The 13,839-nt window shown below is 47.7% G+C and overlaps 1 protein-coding gene across 2 annotated transcripts in view; it reads right to left on the reverse strand.

Moving 5' to 3' along the window:
- CRMP1 (collapsin response mediator protein 1) overlaps positions 1-13,839 on the reverse strand; it is a 63,881-nt gene that overhangs the window by 37,830 nt on the left and 12,212 nt on the right. For both annotated transcript variants that reach the window (XM_043906217.1, XM_043906218.1), the window contains exon 2: positions 2,452-2,540. In XM_043906217.1, the coding sequence (XP_043762152.1) occupies positions 2,452-2,540 (89 nt within the window). The remainder of the gene's footprint in view (positions 1-2,451; positions 2,541-13,839) is intronic.

Below are 13,839 nucleotides of genomic sequence, written 5' to 3' on the forward strand. Positions count from 1 at the left end.
GCGACCATCCGAGACTCTGTAAGGCGTTCAGACAGAGCCACTTGCTCTGCTTAGTAAGGCAGGAAAGGCTCCGCCAGTGCTTAGAAAGCTTTACAGCAACAGGATTAAAAGTAAAAGGCGTCTCCCATGAAGAGCTGATGAATCTTGGATTTACAGACACAGCTTATTTCCTGAATACCCTGGGTGGCCTAAGTCCTAAGTCTCCAGGGGTTCATGCAAACAGCAAGCACTTAATAAATGTAGCCCAACCTATGAGCATGGGGTCCATCTGCTCATATCCTGGACTGCGTCCTCCAACCCCCAACTGCACACGGCTGGTGGGAATAGTGGTTCCATGAAAGGGTTCTCCGTGTCACTGTCCTCCGTGCTCAGGACCCCAGAGGCCTCACATAAGTGAGGAGCTCAATGCGGAGCGGCGGTGCCTCATCTAAGCTGCAGTGACTCAGAAGCCTCACTTTACCAAGCATCTCACCACACCCCACCCCACCATCCCTTTCTGGTTCCAGGCTATACCGTGGCTGAGACTGAGGTCCCCACCATGTCACACTTGCTTCATCAACACTCTGGGGTCCCATCCACCCCTGGCACAGTGCTAGGCCCCAGGATGGCGGGCAATAAGGCAAGATCGCTCATCAGCAGCAAGGGCATTGGTGGAGGTGGTAGGGGGGAGGTGGGCACATTCAGCACAGAGGAACAGTCTGGGCTCTGGAAGGCTTCCTGGAGGAGGAGCCACACAAGTTGGGCCGGTAGGACAAACAGGAGCTGGGAGGCAGGGGCATGACATGAGGATGCGGGAGGGGCAAGGCATTTCAGACGGAGGATTTATGGATGCAAGTTTCTCAGGGGAGAACTGCTTGGCAAGTTCTCCAAAGGCCATTTTTAGTGCAGAGGGAACTGGGGGAGGGGGAGGGAATAAACTGGAAGAGGTGAGGCCTGAGCTGGACCGGAAATGGTCAGATCCATCCAGGACAAACCGGGGGAGGGGCAGGCAAAGGGAGGCTGGGAGGGGCTCAACGCTGCCCTGAGCGCCTACTCTTCACACAGCTCTTTGCACAGATGGTCCCTTAATGCACATGGCAATCCACAGCCTCCTCCCTCCTCTTCCTCTGCCCCTTCCTCCCTCTCCTCCTCCTCCCCACCATCATCATCATCGTCAGAGGATACACGGCCCTGGGATGGACCCACCAATAAACATTCGCTCCTATTTGAAGCTGACCTTGCTCACACCCCCCTGCCTTCCTTCCAGTGCCAGCTGCCCACGTCAGATCCGAGATGATCTCCGACTCTGCTCTTCCCAACTCCAGAGGAAGAGCCGAGCAGCAGAGTAAGACGTGGAAACCACGTAAAAGTCACTGTCTGGTGTTAGGGGCTGAACAGCGCCCCCAAAACCCACATATTGAAGCCCTAACCCCCAGTAACTCTGAATGTGACTGTGCTCGGAGACAAGGTCTTTAAAGGGGTACTTAGGTTAAAAAGAGGCTGTTAGGGTGGGTCCTGATGCAATAGGGCTGTTGTCCTTATAAGAGGAGGACAAACCAGAGGCATACACAGAGGAAAGGTCACGGCAAGAAGATGGCCATCTGTGGGGGCGGGCGTGGGGAGAAGGCTCCAGAAGGAAGGGACACACCTACGCCTGTAGCCGATTCACACTGTTGGACAGCAGAAAGCAATAAGACATTGTAAAGCAATTACCCTCCAATTAAAAATAAATTTAAAAAAAAGAAGACAGCTGTCGGCAAGCTAGGGAGAGAGGCCTCAGGAGAAACCATCCTGTTGGCACTTCAGTGCAGGACTTCAGCCTCCAGAACTATGAGAAATAAATTTCCGCTGGGTAGGTCTCCCCATTAGGGGTACTGTGCTCTGGGAGCCCACCCAGACTCACACCTCTGGGATGTCATACAAGGCTGAAGAGGTAGCCAGCCGGGAGGAAGCACAGGAGAACTCCAGAGTCCCAAAGCATGTCTTCCCTGCACCAGACAAGAACCCTGCCTGGAGGCCAAACATGCCTCCTTCCCTCCTCCTGGCCCCCTCCACCCAACTCCAGAAACTCCGGGCCAGTAGGGAAAAAAAGCTATGAATCCAGTCAGGTGTGCGAGGTTGGAATTGGGCCCTCGGCCCCTAACTCATTCTGCAACGTGAGCAGCCACTTGCCCCCAGGGGCCCACCACCCGCCAAGAACATAAGAAAGGCCAGTGTGTGTACTTCACGGCCCCTGTGGGCCTCACGGCCCGTGTGAGCGCCACGCCGGGGAGCCCGGTGCCGTCACGGGGCGCTCAGCAGACACCAGCCCCTCCTCCACCCATGGTTTGCGCCTCCCCACACCTCTCCATCCCTGGGAGTCACAAGAGCCAGCACACTTATTCTGGGGCAGAATGCCAGCCTTCCACTCCCTCTAAGGGCTGGGCAGCTTAGGGAGACAGGCTCCTTAAAGGGTGTGTTTGGTCCACCCACTTTATGAGTCCATCTTCCAGGTAGACGTCGGCGTAGAAGGACTGGTCATCGTTGATGATGCGTCCGCCCTTGATGAGGAGTCGGTCACTCTGAAAAGCCAAGCAAAGTAGTAAAGGTCATTATAAAAAAAGCCAAGAAATGCTTTTTTTAACTTTCAACATAAAATTTTCAACTCTTTTCTAAGGTAAAGAAATGGCCTTAAAAAGCCCCCTGTGAGCCTTCATCCAGATTCTTTCAAGACGTCATCCTTCTTTCACCTCTTTCCCCCCTTAAACACGAGCTTTGATTTGCTGAGATATTTTAAAGCAAATCTCAAATATGGTATCATTTCACCCATAAATGCTTTACTACATAATGTTAAGGCAATTTAAAAAAAAAAAAAAAAGAAGCTATGATCCATTATCCCAACAAACCCAGTCATCATCAATTCCTTCAGCTCGGTTAATAACCGGACCATATTCAACTTTACTTGATTGTCTCAAAAGTGTCCTTTTACAGTGGGGCGCTGTGAAGAAAATCCACCCAAAGTGCCCATAGCACATCCAGCCCACAATTCTCTGCAGTCCACTGAAATCTGTACCATTTCCTCCTCCTTTTAAATGTCATTCATTTGTGGAGGAAACTGGGTCATTTGTAAATAGAACAAGAATTTCTTCAGGCATTATTATTGAAATTAACAAAACTCAATTTAAAGACATTTCAAACAAGTGAAATGGCCAAAATAATAAAGTGACATCCCCCAGGAAAAACACCTCCAATCAGAGTTCTGATGTTTTTCCCCGATTTCCCTCTACTTCCATACTTGTGATTCTAGTGCACCTAGTCATTCACTCACCCATGCACCCACTAGCCCAGGGGCCTGAAAGAACAGGAGAAGAATGAGCTCTTGTGGAGCTGGTGAGGGACAGACAGAGGTTTAAAAAATCTGGGAATATGTCGGGTTCAAAAAAGAAGAAGTATAGGGTGCCCATCATGGGCACAAAGCGAAAGGGCTTCTGATCCTATTGGGGAGTCAGGTAAGACAAGCTCAGATCTAGAAAATAATTCCAGATAAGCTGGACCAAAGGGTGAGGAAGAAGGCCAGTAGGGTGAATGCTGAGTACCTGGGCAGAAAAGAACTGACATGCCAAGGCCCAGAGGCAGCAAAGAATACAGCCAATTCTAGGAGCTAGAAAGAACACACAGTGTGTCCTTTCTGCATTTTACCATAAGCCTGTCTCAAGTTATTTCATGTTCTGCTTAAGCAGAATTTTTAAGGGGTTACAAAATATTTCATTTTATGGATACACAATAGACTGTTAATTATTCCCCCATGGTTTTTTCTTTTTAATGTTTCACAATGATACATATTTCTACAATGAACATCTTTGTGTATAAAGCTTTTCCTTTAATTTGGACTATCTATTAAGCTAAATTCTCAGAAATTTAACAACTGAGTTCAAAAGTATAAATGGTGCTTGCATCCCTTGACAAATATAACCAGACTGCTTTCCAATAGTACCTCTCCAATTTACCATCCTGAGACCACCAAAACACCCTTGGCTGTCATTAATATTTGTTAATTTGCATTTCTCGGAGGCCGAGAAGTGCCTATTTACTGTTTGTATTATCTCCTAGCTGGAGATGTGGTGATGGATAAAGCACAGCCTCTGCCCTTAAGCCCCAGCCCTTGGGTAGGAATTGTTATAGTAAACAATAACAATTCAGAGCAGCCACCTCAGAGGGAGGGTCTTGAGTGGGTTCCTCTGAAAAGGGAGCCTGAGATGACATTTCAGAGGCAAGCAGTGATTCTGGGAGGTGATTCCAGGAAGTGGAGTAAGGGAGGCAGGCATGGAAATCCAATACAGGGTACCCATTGATCCAGCTAACACTGTGAGTAACTGGGGCTAGATCCCACCAGGGCCCCCTGAGGAACCCTCTAAATACAGACTGCGCCTCAGGTGGGTCCCAGTGGCCCCACGGCACTGACCACAAGAGGAAGGCAGAGGGTGCTGCGTAAGCCTGGAAAAGAAGGTTGTCCCCCAAATTAAGGAATGAGCAAATGGAGTGCATGCATGCATGCGCACTCAGTCATGTCCAGCCCTTCCTGACCCCTTGGACTGCAGCCCGCCAGGCTCCTCTGTCCATGGAATTCTCCAGGCAAGAATATTGGAGGGGGGTTGCCATTTCCTATCCTGAGGGGAATCTTCCCTACTCAGTGATCAAACCCACATCTCCTGCATCTCCTGCGTTGGCCGGTAGGTTCTTGACCACTAGAGCCGTCTGGGGCTTCCCAGGGGGCTCAGTGTTAAAAGACAAGCACCAGATACAACTCAGTGACTAAACAAACAAACAACAAACTAAAGAATCAGCAAAGGCTTGCTGAGCAGAATCACAGCCTACAGCCTGCTGCTCAGAACCTTCCTGTGGGTTCCTGCATCGGTGTGTTTCCTCCAGAGTGAAGGCTAAGTTAGTGAGACCCCACTTAATCTGGAATCCTACTATGTAGGCAAAATTCACTCTCTCACTTGCATCAGGCAGGTCCCTGCTCAATGTCACCTGAGGGTCCTCCCTTCGGCTGAGTTGTTTGGGACACCTTACACCCCTGTCTCGCCTGGAGACCCCTCACCTCTTACCCACTTTATGTTTACACAGTTCTTAATGCAGTACATCTGACCATCTATATTTACACGTTTGTTTAAAAATGTGCCTTGTCGCGCTGACATCAGAGGTGTGTTCCCCCACTGGCTGTAGCAGGTGCAACTCACGGGGAACCAACTGCATTTGTGTTGCTGTGGAAGGATGGTACCATCTACAGCAGTCCCTGCAGTTCCCTCAGAGACTCGATTCCATGAGGGCAGAGATTTCATCTGTTTTCTTCACAGCTGGATCTCCAACACCTTGGGCACAGCCTGGCAGGATAGATGAATGGATGAACGCCTGAACTGATTCTCGGAGGATGACTGGGTAAAGATGGAGAGAAAAGACATCGCGGCCATGAGACAAAGAACTATGAGCCGTCTGCCAAGGAAGAGAAGTATGTCCTGTTCTCCAGGAAGAGGGTCTCTAGAGGAAAGGGCTTCAAGCTCAGTCACCCAACCACCTGCCTCTTATCTTTAAGACAGAAGCCAGGACCGAAGGAAAGAGCCCTGGGCACTGTGTATCCAGAGGCAGAGACAGACTGTTGTGCAGTTTTCTCGGGCACCAGAAAGCAGAGAAATGTGAGTCACTGGCAGCTGGCGCCTGGTTTCTGGAACACGGTCTCCCGTGGGTAGCCATCTGCCTTGTCACATTTAATAGAGGGCTTTTCAGGCTAATCCTGAAAGGTGGTGTTTAATGCCCTGCTCACCAGAAGATCAGCCCCACCCAACTCTGCTCTTCCTAGAATCAGATGCTGAAATCCCCACCCCACCCCCCAGCTACCAGCAGATATGATGTGTAGGACGCTACCATCAAGGTCCTGGTTCTTGCTGTTCTCAGAGGCCAGCCTATTTCTAAAAACAATAAGCTCACAGCAGAAGGCAAGAGCTGATGTGACTTCTTTTTTCTTCCTTCAAATGAGTAGCGTGTTGGCCTTTCAACTGACACTTTCAAAAGCACATTCTTTGGAACTCTAGCCCAGTGGGGTTTTAATAGATGTTGATCCAAAAGGGGATTCCCAGGTGCAGTGAGTTTAGAAAATTCTGGGTTAAAGAGATGCAGAGATCGTTTTCATGTCAGGAATTCCCAGATCCTTTACTGCTGATGTGAAATGTGAATATTCAAGAGGGGAACTGAGTTGATCTTTTCCAAATTTAGACCCTTTTCATTCTGTGGGACACCTGACGAGGATACTTTTTCTTGGAAGACATCTCAGGAAATGCGCTTTATGGCTGCGGCACTCTCCACGCCTGTTTGTGCTGAATGGTTCTCAGGGAATGTGAGGTCCCATTGACTGCAGGTGGAAATGGAGCTCAGGATGGGTTGACCTCCCAAATTCACAAAATCAACATGGGTGGAGATCAGACCCAAGGTTTCCTAATTTCCTGTCCAGTGTGCACTCCATCAAACACCCTGTTGTCACGTTTCGAAACATTTTCCCCCATTTGAGGGCTTTCCTAGTGGCTCAGTAGTAAAGAATCCGCCTGCAATGCAAGAGCTGCAGGAGAGGCAGGTTTGGCTCCTGGAAGCAGGCATGGCAACCTACTCCAGTATTCTTGCCTGGAGAACCCCATGGACAGAGGTGTCTAGTGGGCTACAAAAAGGGTCGCAAAGAGACACGACTAATGTGACTTAGCACACACACACATGGTGGAAGCCATAACAACCCGTAATCAGATGCAATTCAGAAAGAACCCGAGGATCTAGCTCTCTAGGACTCCCTTTCTTCATGCAGGAAGTGTGAGTGAAAAACCCTACAGAGCTGTACTTCCCTCCAAACAGTAAATTTTACGACACATAATATTGAAGAGTTTAACCAAAATCACACATTTAAAAGAAAAATACCAACACCCTGCCTCTCCCAGGATTACCACAAGGAGCAGTCAGCAGATATAAACAATGACAAACTCCATACAAAACCCACTGTTTAAATATCTTGAAAGAAAATGAAATACCTCATTAAAAATTCAACAAAAATTTAACAGCAAGGGTATGTCAGAAACTGCCTACTTCTTCCGCGGTGACAGCAGTAACCTAAAGAGACTTAGACTCATCATGGCTCACGTCCTTGGACCAGTGTTGTGTGAGAACAAAACGTTCAGAGTCAGACAGATGCAGATTCCAGTCCCTGCCCATTTGCTATCCATGTGACTTAACCTGCCTGAGCCTCAGTTTCTTTGTCTATAAAATGGGGATAACTGTCCCTGCCTCATAGGGCTGTGGGAGAACCCCACAGGGGTATGTATATAGAGTGCTTTGCCCAGGCCTGCCACTGGGGAATACTCAGCAGAGCTACACATTGTTTATTCTTTGCCATTTTCTGTAGCAGGAATTACACTCAATAAATATTTGCTTAAGAAAAGAGTACATGCAGCTAAAAAAAGAAAATCTTGCCCTTAAGGAGTTCTAAGGCCAGTGGGGGAGACTGAATCATAACCAGACCTTTGCACCCCAGTGTGGGAAGGGCTTGGACAGAGGGGTGGAAACAGCACAGAAGACCTCCACTCCAGTCCTTCCAGGAGAATCTGGGCTTGAAGAGTGAGTAGGAATTAGCCACGTGGCAGAGGAGACGGCAGGGAGCGGGAATGGCAGGGGACAGGCATGGGTTAGGAATGCCAAGAGGGCTCGAGGGTCTGTAGGTGGCTTCCTCTGGCCGAAGTAGGACCACAAGGTGAGGAAGCTGGAGAGGCAAGCAGGTGCTGTCTCAAAGGGGCTCTAACGCCACAAGCAGACGCGAGGCTGCTCACGATGGTAATGATGATAATGAAAAGGCTTTCACCAAGGAGGAATTCAAGCCCATCAAAGCTTCTGAACTGAGACATCATCCCAAAACTGGGCAGAAATGGGAGAAGAGAAACTGATCATCCGCACAGCTTCCTTCAAGCTGGGATTTCTTAGTAAGGGTATGCCTCAGCCATTTTTACAAATTGTATTACAGATCTTGACTTCTGACCTAGAAATTCAGTGCTGGGAATCTGTCCTCAGGATAATATGTCAAACAGGGTCACAGAATTATACACAAAGAGGTAAACAAGGATGAGTGACAAGATACCACACCATTAATGGCGTAACACTCAGCTACTAAAACATTCCTGAGGAATTTTTATTTATTTATGGCTATATGGGTCTTCGCTGATGTGCACAAGCTTTCTCTGGTTGTGGTGAGTGGGGGCTACTGCTCTTGTTGCAGAGCACGGGCTCTGGGGGTGTGCAGGCTTCAGTAATCGCGGTGCAGGGACTTCACTGTCCTGCGGTATGTGAGATCCTAGATTCCCAGACCAGGGATCGAACCCGTGTCCCCTGAACTGGCAGGCAGACTCTTCACCCCTGGACCACTAGAGAAGTCCCTCCCCAGGGATTTTAAAGGCTAAACCACAGTGCTGGACAATTAAATGTTAGGTGGAAAAGCAAAATACCGAACTCTCTACATGGTAGATCTTTCTGGTGGTAACTGATTGCACCCCGTGCAGGCTTTGGGGTGCCTCCCTTTGCACCCCTCCCCCACAACGCTCATCACACTTCATGGTCATCGGTCACGTGTCCATCTCCTGCTGGGCTGGATACCCCTCCATTCCCAGAAGAGCTCTGTGTGACTCATCTCCAAATCCCCAGGGACCACGCAGGGCCCTCAAACAGTTTTTAGCAAATGTTTGCTGAGTGGGAGGGAAGGAGGTGACAGCCAGGAGGGAAGGAGAAGAAAGAGTGTTTGAAAAGACAAAGAGCATGAGGAGAGATAAGAAGAGTGAGATAAAGGAGTGATAAAGAGGGAAGGAAAATGAATGAAAGAGGGAAGAAGGAAAGGGAGGAAGCTGGGGGAGAAATAATGAAAAAAGGAGGACAGAGTAGACTGACAGATCAGAAATCTCTCTTTTATGCTTTTAACATCCCCTGAAAGTCTAACCCAGCTGCCTGGGAACAGGAGCTTGCTTAGTGCAAATCTTGTTCAATACAGGAGAGGTTGCTCAATACAGGTGGGCCCGCCTACACCTTGGTGCTGGTCAATCATCACATCTCCACGGCCAAACATCGTGGGGAGCAGAAGAGCACCACGGAGAATGGAAGGCTTTCTTCTCCAAACCCAACACTGATCTCCCTTCCAGCCCCAACTGTGAGGAGAGAGCAGGTGTTGGCAGGATGCCTTTGCTCTCTTCACAAACATCAAGTACCATGTTGAATGCCACTTACGAAAATTAGCCTTTATAGTTTCTAATACTTCTACCCACACAACAGCAAAATAAACAACCATCAGTTAGGAGGGGAGGTCTGGATCACACTGCATCTTGTCTATCACTGTCCTGAGGGAAGCATGAAGCCTCCCTGAATTCTGTTCTCCTTCTTGCATTGTGGGAATAAAGTCTGTCATTTCCAAACTAAAGTTAGAGGAACAGAAAACTCATTGAGGTCTGGGGAGCTTTAGAAGAAAAACGAGGTTCCACTCTCATCAAACCAACAACTTACCCCAAAGTCACTAGTTTAGCAACCTTGGCTGCTATCAGGAAAACATTAAGAGAGTGAAAGTTGTTACTTACAGAGACAGAGAAAGGCAGTGACTATCTCATCAAGGAGAGGATGTCTGAGCTGGGTTCTGAAATAAGAGATGCTCATGAAGTTAGAGGAGGGCATGACAACCCACTCCAGTATTTTTGCCTGGGGAATCCCTTGGACCTAGGCTACAGTCCATAAGGTCGCAAAGAACTGAACACAACTGAAGTGAATTAACACACACACACAAAGCAGAAAGTGGAGGAGAAGTGGAAGATTCCAGCAAAATAAATAGTATACACACGGACACAGTTCTGAAGTTTTCAGGTTCCATGAAGTAAAGGAGAACTGGAAGCAGTGCTGTGTGCTGTCCATGGTCCTGAAACACCACTAGGCACCTGGAAACAGACTTCCTGAAACCCTGTGATGAATTGTGACTTTCCTGGAGGCTCAGATGACAAACAATCTGCCTGCAAGGCTGCAAACCCAGGTTCGATCCCTGGGTCTGGAAGATCCTCTGGAGAAGGAAATGGCAATCCACTCCAGTATTCCTGCCTGGAGAATTCCATGGACAGAGGAGGCTGGTGGGCTACAGTCCATAGGGTCACAAAGAGTCAGACACGACTAAGCAACTAACACTTTCACTTTTTGATGCTGAAGATCTGGCTCCCTCCTACCTCACCTATCCATGGAGTTCTAAACTGCTTTTCTTTCTTAGATCATGGCACATCTGTAATTTTTTTTTTTTTTCCAACATCTGTAATCTTTATATTCCCACAGAACAAAAACAACCATGGATTATGCTTCACATTGTATGTAATAGCTGGTTTCAAGTATATCTCACTGAGTGCCACCGTTTCAATACTTTAATTATTCCACTCAAGAAATTGGGGGGAGAGCCTGTGACACCCCACATCCCCTCTCCTACCTGCTTCACTAGTTCACACACTGGAATCTGGGGTCAGCGGATTTTGTTGTTGTTCAGTCTCAAAGTCATGTTTGACCCTTTGCAACCCCATGGACTGCAGCAGGTCAGGCTCCTCTGTCCTTCATGATCTCCCAGAGTTTGCTCAAATTCATGTCTATTGAGTTGGTAATGCTATATAACTATCTCATTTTCTGCTGCCCTCTTCTCCTTTTGCCTTCCATCTTGCCCAGCATCAGGGTCTTTTCCAATGAATCGGCTCTTAGCATCAAGTGGCCAAAGTATAGGAGCTTCAGCTTCAGCATCAGTCTTTCCAATGAATATTCATTATTGATTTCCTTTAGGATTGACTGGTTTGATCTCCTTGCAGTCCAAGGGACTCTCAAGAGTCTTCTTTAGCATCACAATTCAAAGGCGTCAATTCGGTGCTCAGCCTTTTTTATGGTCCAACTCTCACATCATTACATGAATACTAGAAAAACCATAGCTTCGACCACATGGACCTTTGTTGGCAAAGTGGTGTCTCTGCTTTTTAATACACTGCCGAGGTTTGTCATAGCTTTCCTTCCAAAGGAGCAAGCGTCTTTTAACTTTGGCAGTGGATGAGTGACTGCCAAAAATAGGGGTACTGGCTTCATACAAAGAGGGCAACTCCATCCACTTACAGGCTGTAAGTGCGTAGAGGTTTTGATCGGGCTGCCTGATTTATCAATGGGAAGGGGCTCAGAGTAGATAAATGACAAATTACTCCTTGAAAGATGAAGAATTTCTTCGTGTCTGAAGGGCAAGCACAAAAACAAATCTCAAAAAGGTAAGGGAAGTCCCATTTGGTAGGAACGTGCTTGTCCACGCATTGAGTGCAGGTAGAATTGCTTTCTCGTAAGGCAAGGAAATGTCAAGGTGAGTTCTGAAAGTTCTTAGCCCTTTAAACTCGACAAGTCACTGACCGACATTAAGTCACTGACTCACGCTTGCAACTCAAACATTCAATTGGACAGGCAGCTATGCCCTCCACTCATGCAAGTACAACTCACAACATGGCACCAGAGCCTAGATAATGCTGCAAATCCACTGGGAGTTCAACCCTAGTGCTTTTGTCAAGATTTTCAATTGCCAGATCTAGTTTATGGGCCAGGAATTTATGTTATTAACAAATACCTCAGACACTCTTGACGGAGACCTTCTGCAGTAGACTGGGGTATTTCTTTCACATTCCTTCTGCCCTCCCACCCTTGCCATGCCCCAGTGTGGGAGCAGGGCTCTCTCAGTCACACGGACTGTGGGTATGCCTGCAAGACTCACTTTGACCAACAGACTGAGAGTGATGTGAGCGCACCAATCTGAGCACAAGCTTCAAGAGGCGGGTGGGTTTCAGCTCAGTTTCTTTGAGGGTCCATCCTCCACCAGGAAAACTGCAGGACCCAAGGAATGATGCCTCCTTCAGTCTGAGTCCCGGAATGGGATGCTGTGAGGAGCACACCTGATTCAAACAGAAACCTGAAGACAAGTCTAGCTGAGTCCAGCTAAGCCTCTGCCACCCACAGACCTGATAACAACAGATAACTCTTGTTGTAAGCCACAGAATAATGGGGTTTTTTGTTATGCAGTATTATTGCATCAAAGTGAACTGATACACCACCCAAAACTTATGCCAGGAGCCACAGCCCCAGTAGTTGCTCTCTGATTTTCTAGCTCAAATACTTTATAAACCCATGACTCGGTTCCTACCCCTAATGACCAGATCCCTCTTTCTTCTAGGCTCCCCTCACAGTTGTCCCAACCAGCCTCCCTGCAGTAGCAAGAGCTACCTACAGTGCAGCTGCATGCTCCTATTAATTCACAAAAATCATTTGCCTTTGGTTTTGCCTCAGGGGACAGCCTGTCAGCCAGCAGCCCTTTGCCACACTTTCCAGGAAAGCAACCCTGGGAGTGGCAACAGGCCTGAGACTGAATGTAATGAACACACATTTGTTCTCCACCCGCATGGGGAGAGGACACGGCTGCATCGCCCTCCTTCATGAATCAGAAATACAGGTGGTCTTCAGGGACTGCAGGATTTTCTGTGAGCTCAGGCCCATTTCCATGGCAACTGCAATTTTAACGAGCTCTCAAGTTCCACTGTACCTAACAGATATTCAGCAAATACTCCCTGATGAACTGAATATCTGGTTTTAAAATAACACAGCTCTGTCATGACCCCAAGAGCAGGCAAGGTCTTCAGGCTTCCTACAGAAGGGAGAAGCCAGACAAATCCATATGTATGTGGAGACCCATTTCTGCACTTCCTGGTCTCTGCTTTTCCTCTTAGATAAAGCAACCTGGACAGAAATCCTTTGCCTTCAAGAAAACTACATTCCTGAATACATATAAAGGACCAGTTGCATTACACGGATTTTCATTTCTCATTCTTTTTTTTTTTTCCTGTTTTTAATTGCGAAGTCACATTAAGAAGCAGGTATTATTGCTACAAATAAGCAAACTCAGAGAAGTGATATAATCTGCTCAAGGTCACCCAGCCAGGAGACAGTGGAGACAGATTTGAACCTAGTACCACTGGGTACCTACCAAGTGACGACCCAGTGTCTTGTGATAGTTACCCGTGTTCCCAGGTAAGATGCCTGTGCCTCAGTTCCCTCCTTTGAAGAAGAACGGGAATAAGCAAGAATAGATCATACATATCAAGCCCATTTCCAAGGTCATGCATCTCACCCGCCCTTCTGATGGGATTGCTGTGAGTGTGGCCAAAAGGGAGTAGGCAGACTAAAGGCTCTGAAATTTGGAAAGGGCTCTCCAGTGGTAACATAGGAAATGCTAAGCCCTATTCACCTAATAAACGCATCCTAGGTGGCACAGAGGTAAAGAATCTGCCTGCAATGCAGGAGACGCAAGAGATGCAGGTTCGATCTCTGGTTCAGGAAGATCCCTTGGAGGAGGCATTGGCAATCCACTTCAGTATTCTTGCTGGGAAAATGCCATGGACAGAGGAGGCTGGTGGGCTACAGTCCACAGCGTCACAAAGAGTAGGACATGACTAAGCAACTGAGCATGCATGCATTCACCTAACAATTACTGACAACGCCCCCTGTGAGCCAGATGCTTCCACACTTATTATCTCATTTATGCTCATTTAACAAGGAAGCAGTGTTGTCTGCTGGCTAAGGATGGTGGGTAGAGGCCAGAATGCCTGAGTTCTAAGCAGGCCCCACACTTATTACCCTTGTTCCTTAGGCACATTTACCTCTCTGAACTTCAGTGTTCTATCTGTAAGGCAGAGAGTGGTTTTGAAAAATTAAATGAATTGATGTGTGGACAGAGCTTAGTGTCTGATTTTTAAAGTCTTTGCAACCCGGGGAAATATATCC

Source organism: Cervus elaphus, chromosome 6, assembly GCF_910594005.1.
Source record: "Cervus elaphus chromosome 6, mCerEla1.1, whole genome shotgun sequence".
NCBI lineage: Eukaryota > Metazoa > Chordata > Mammalia > Artiodactyla > Cervidae > Cervus > Cervus elaphus.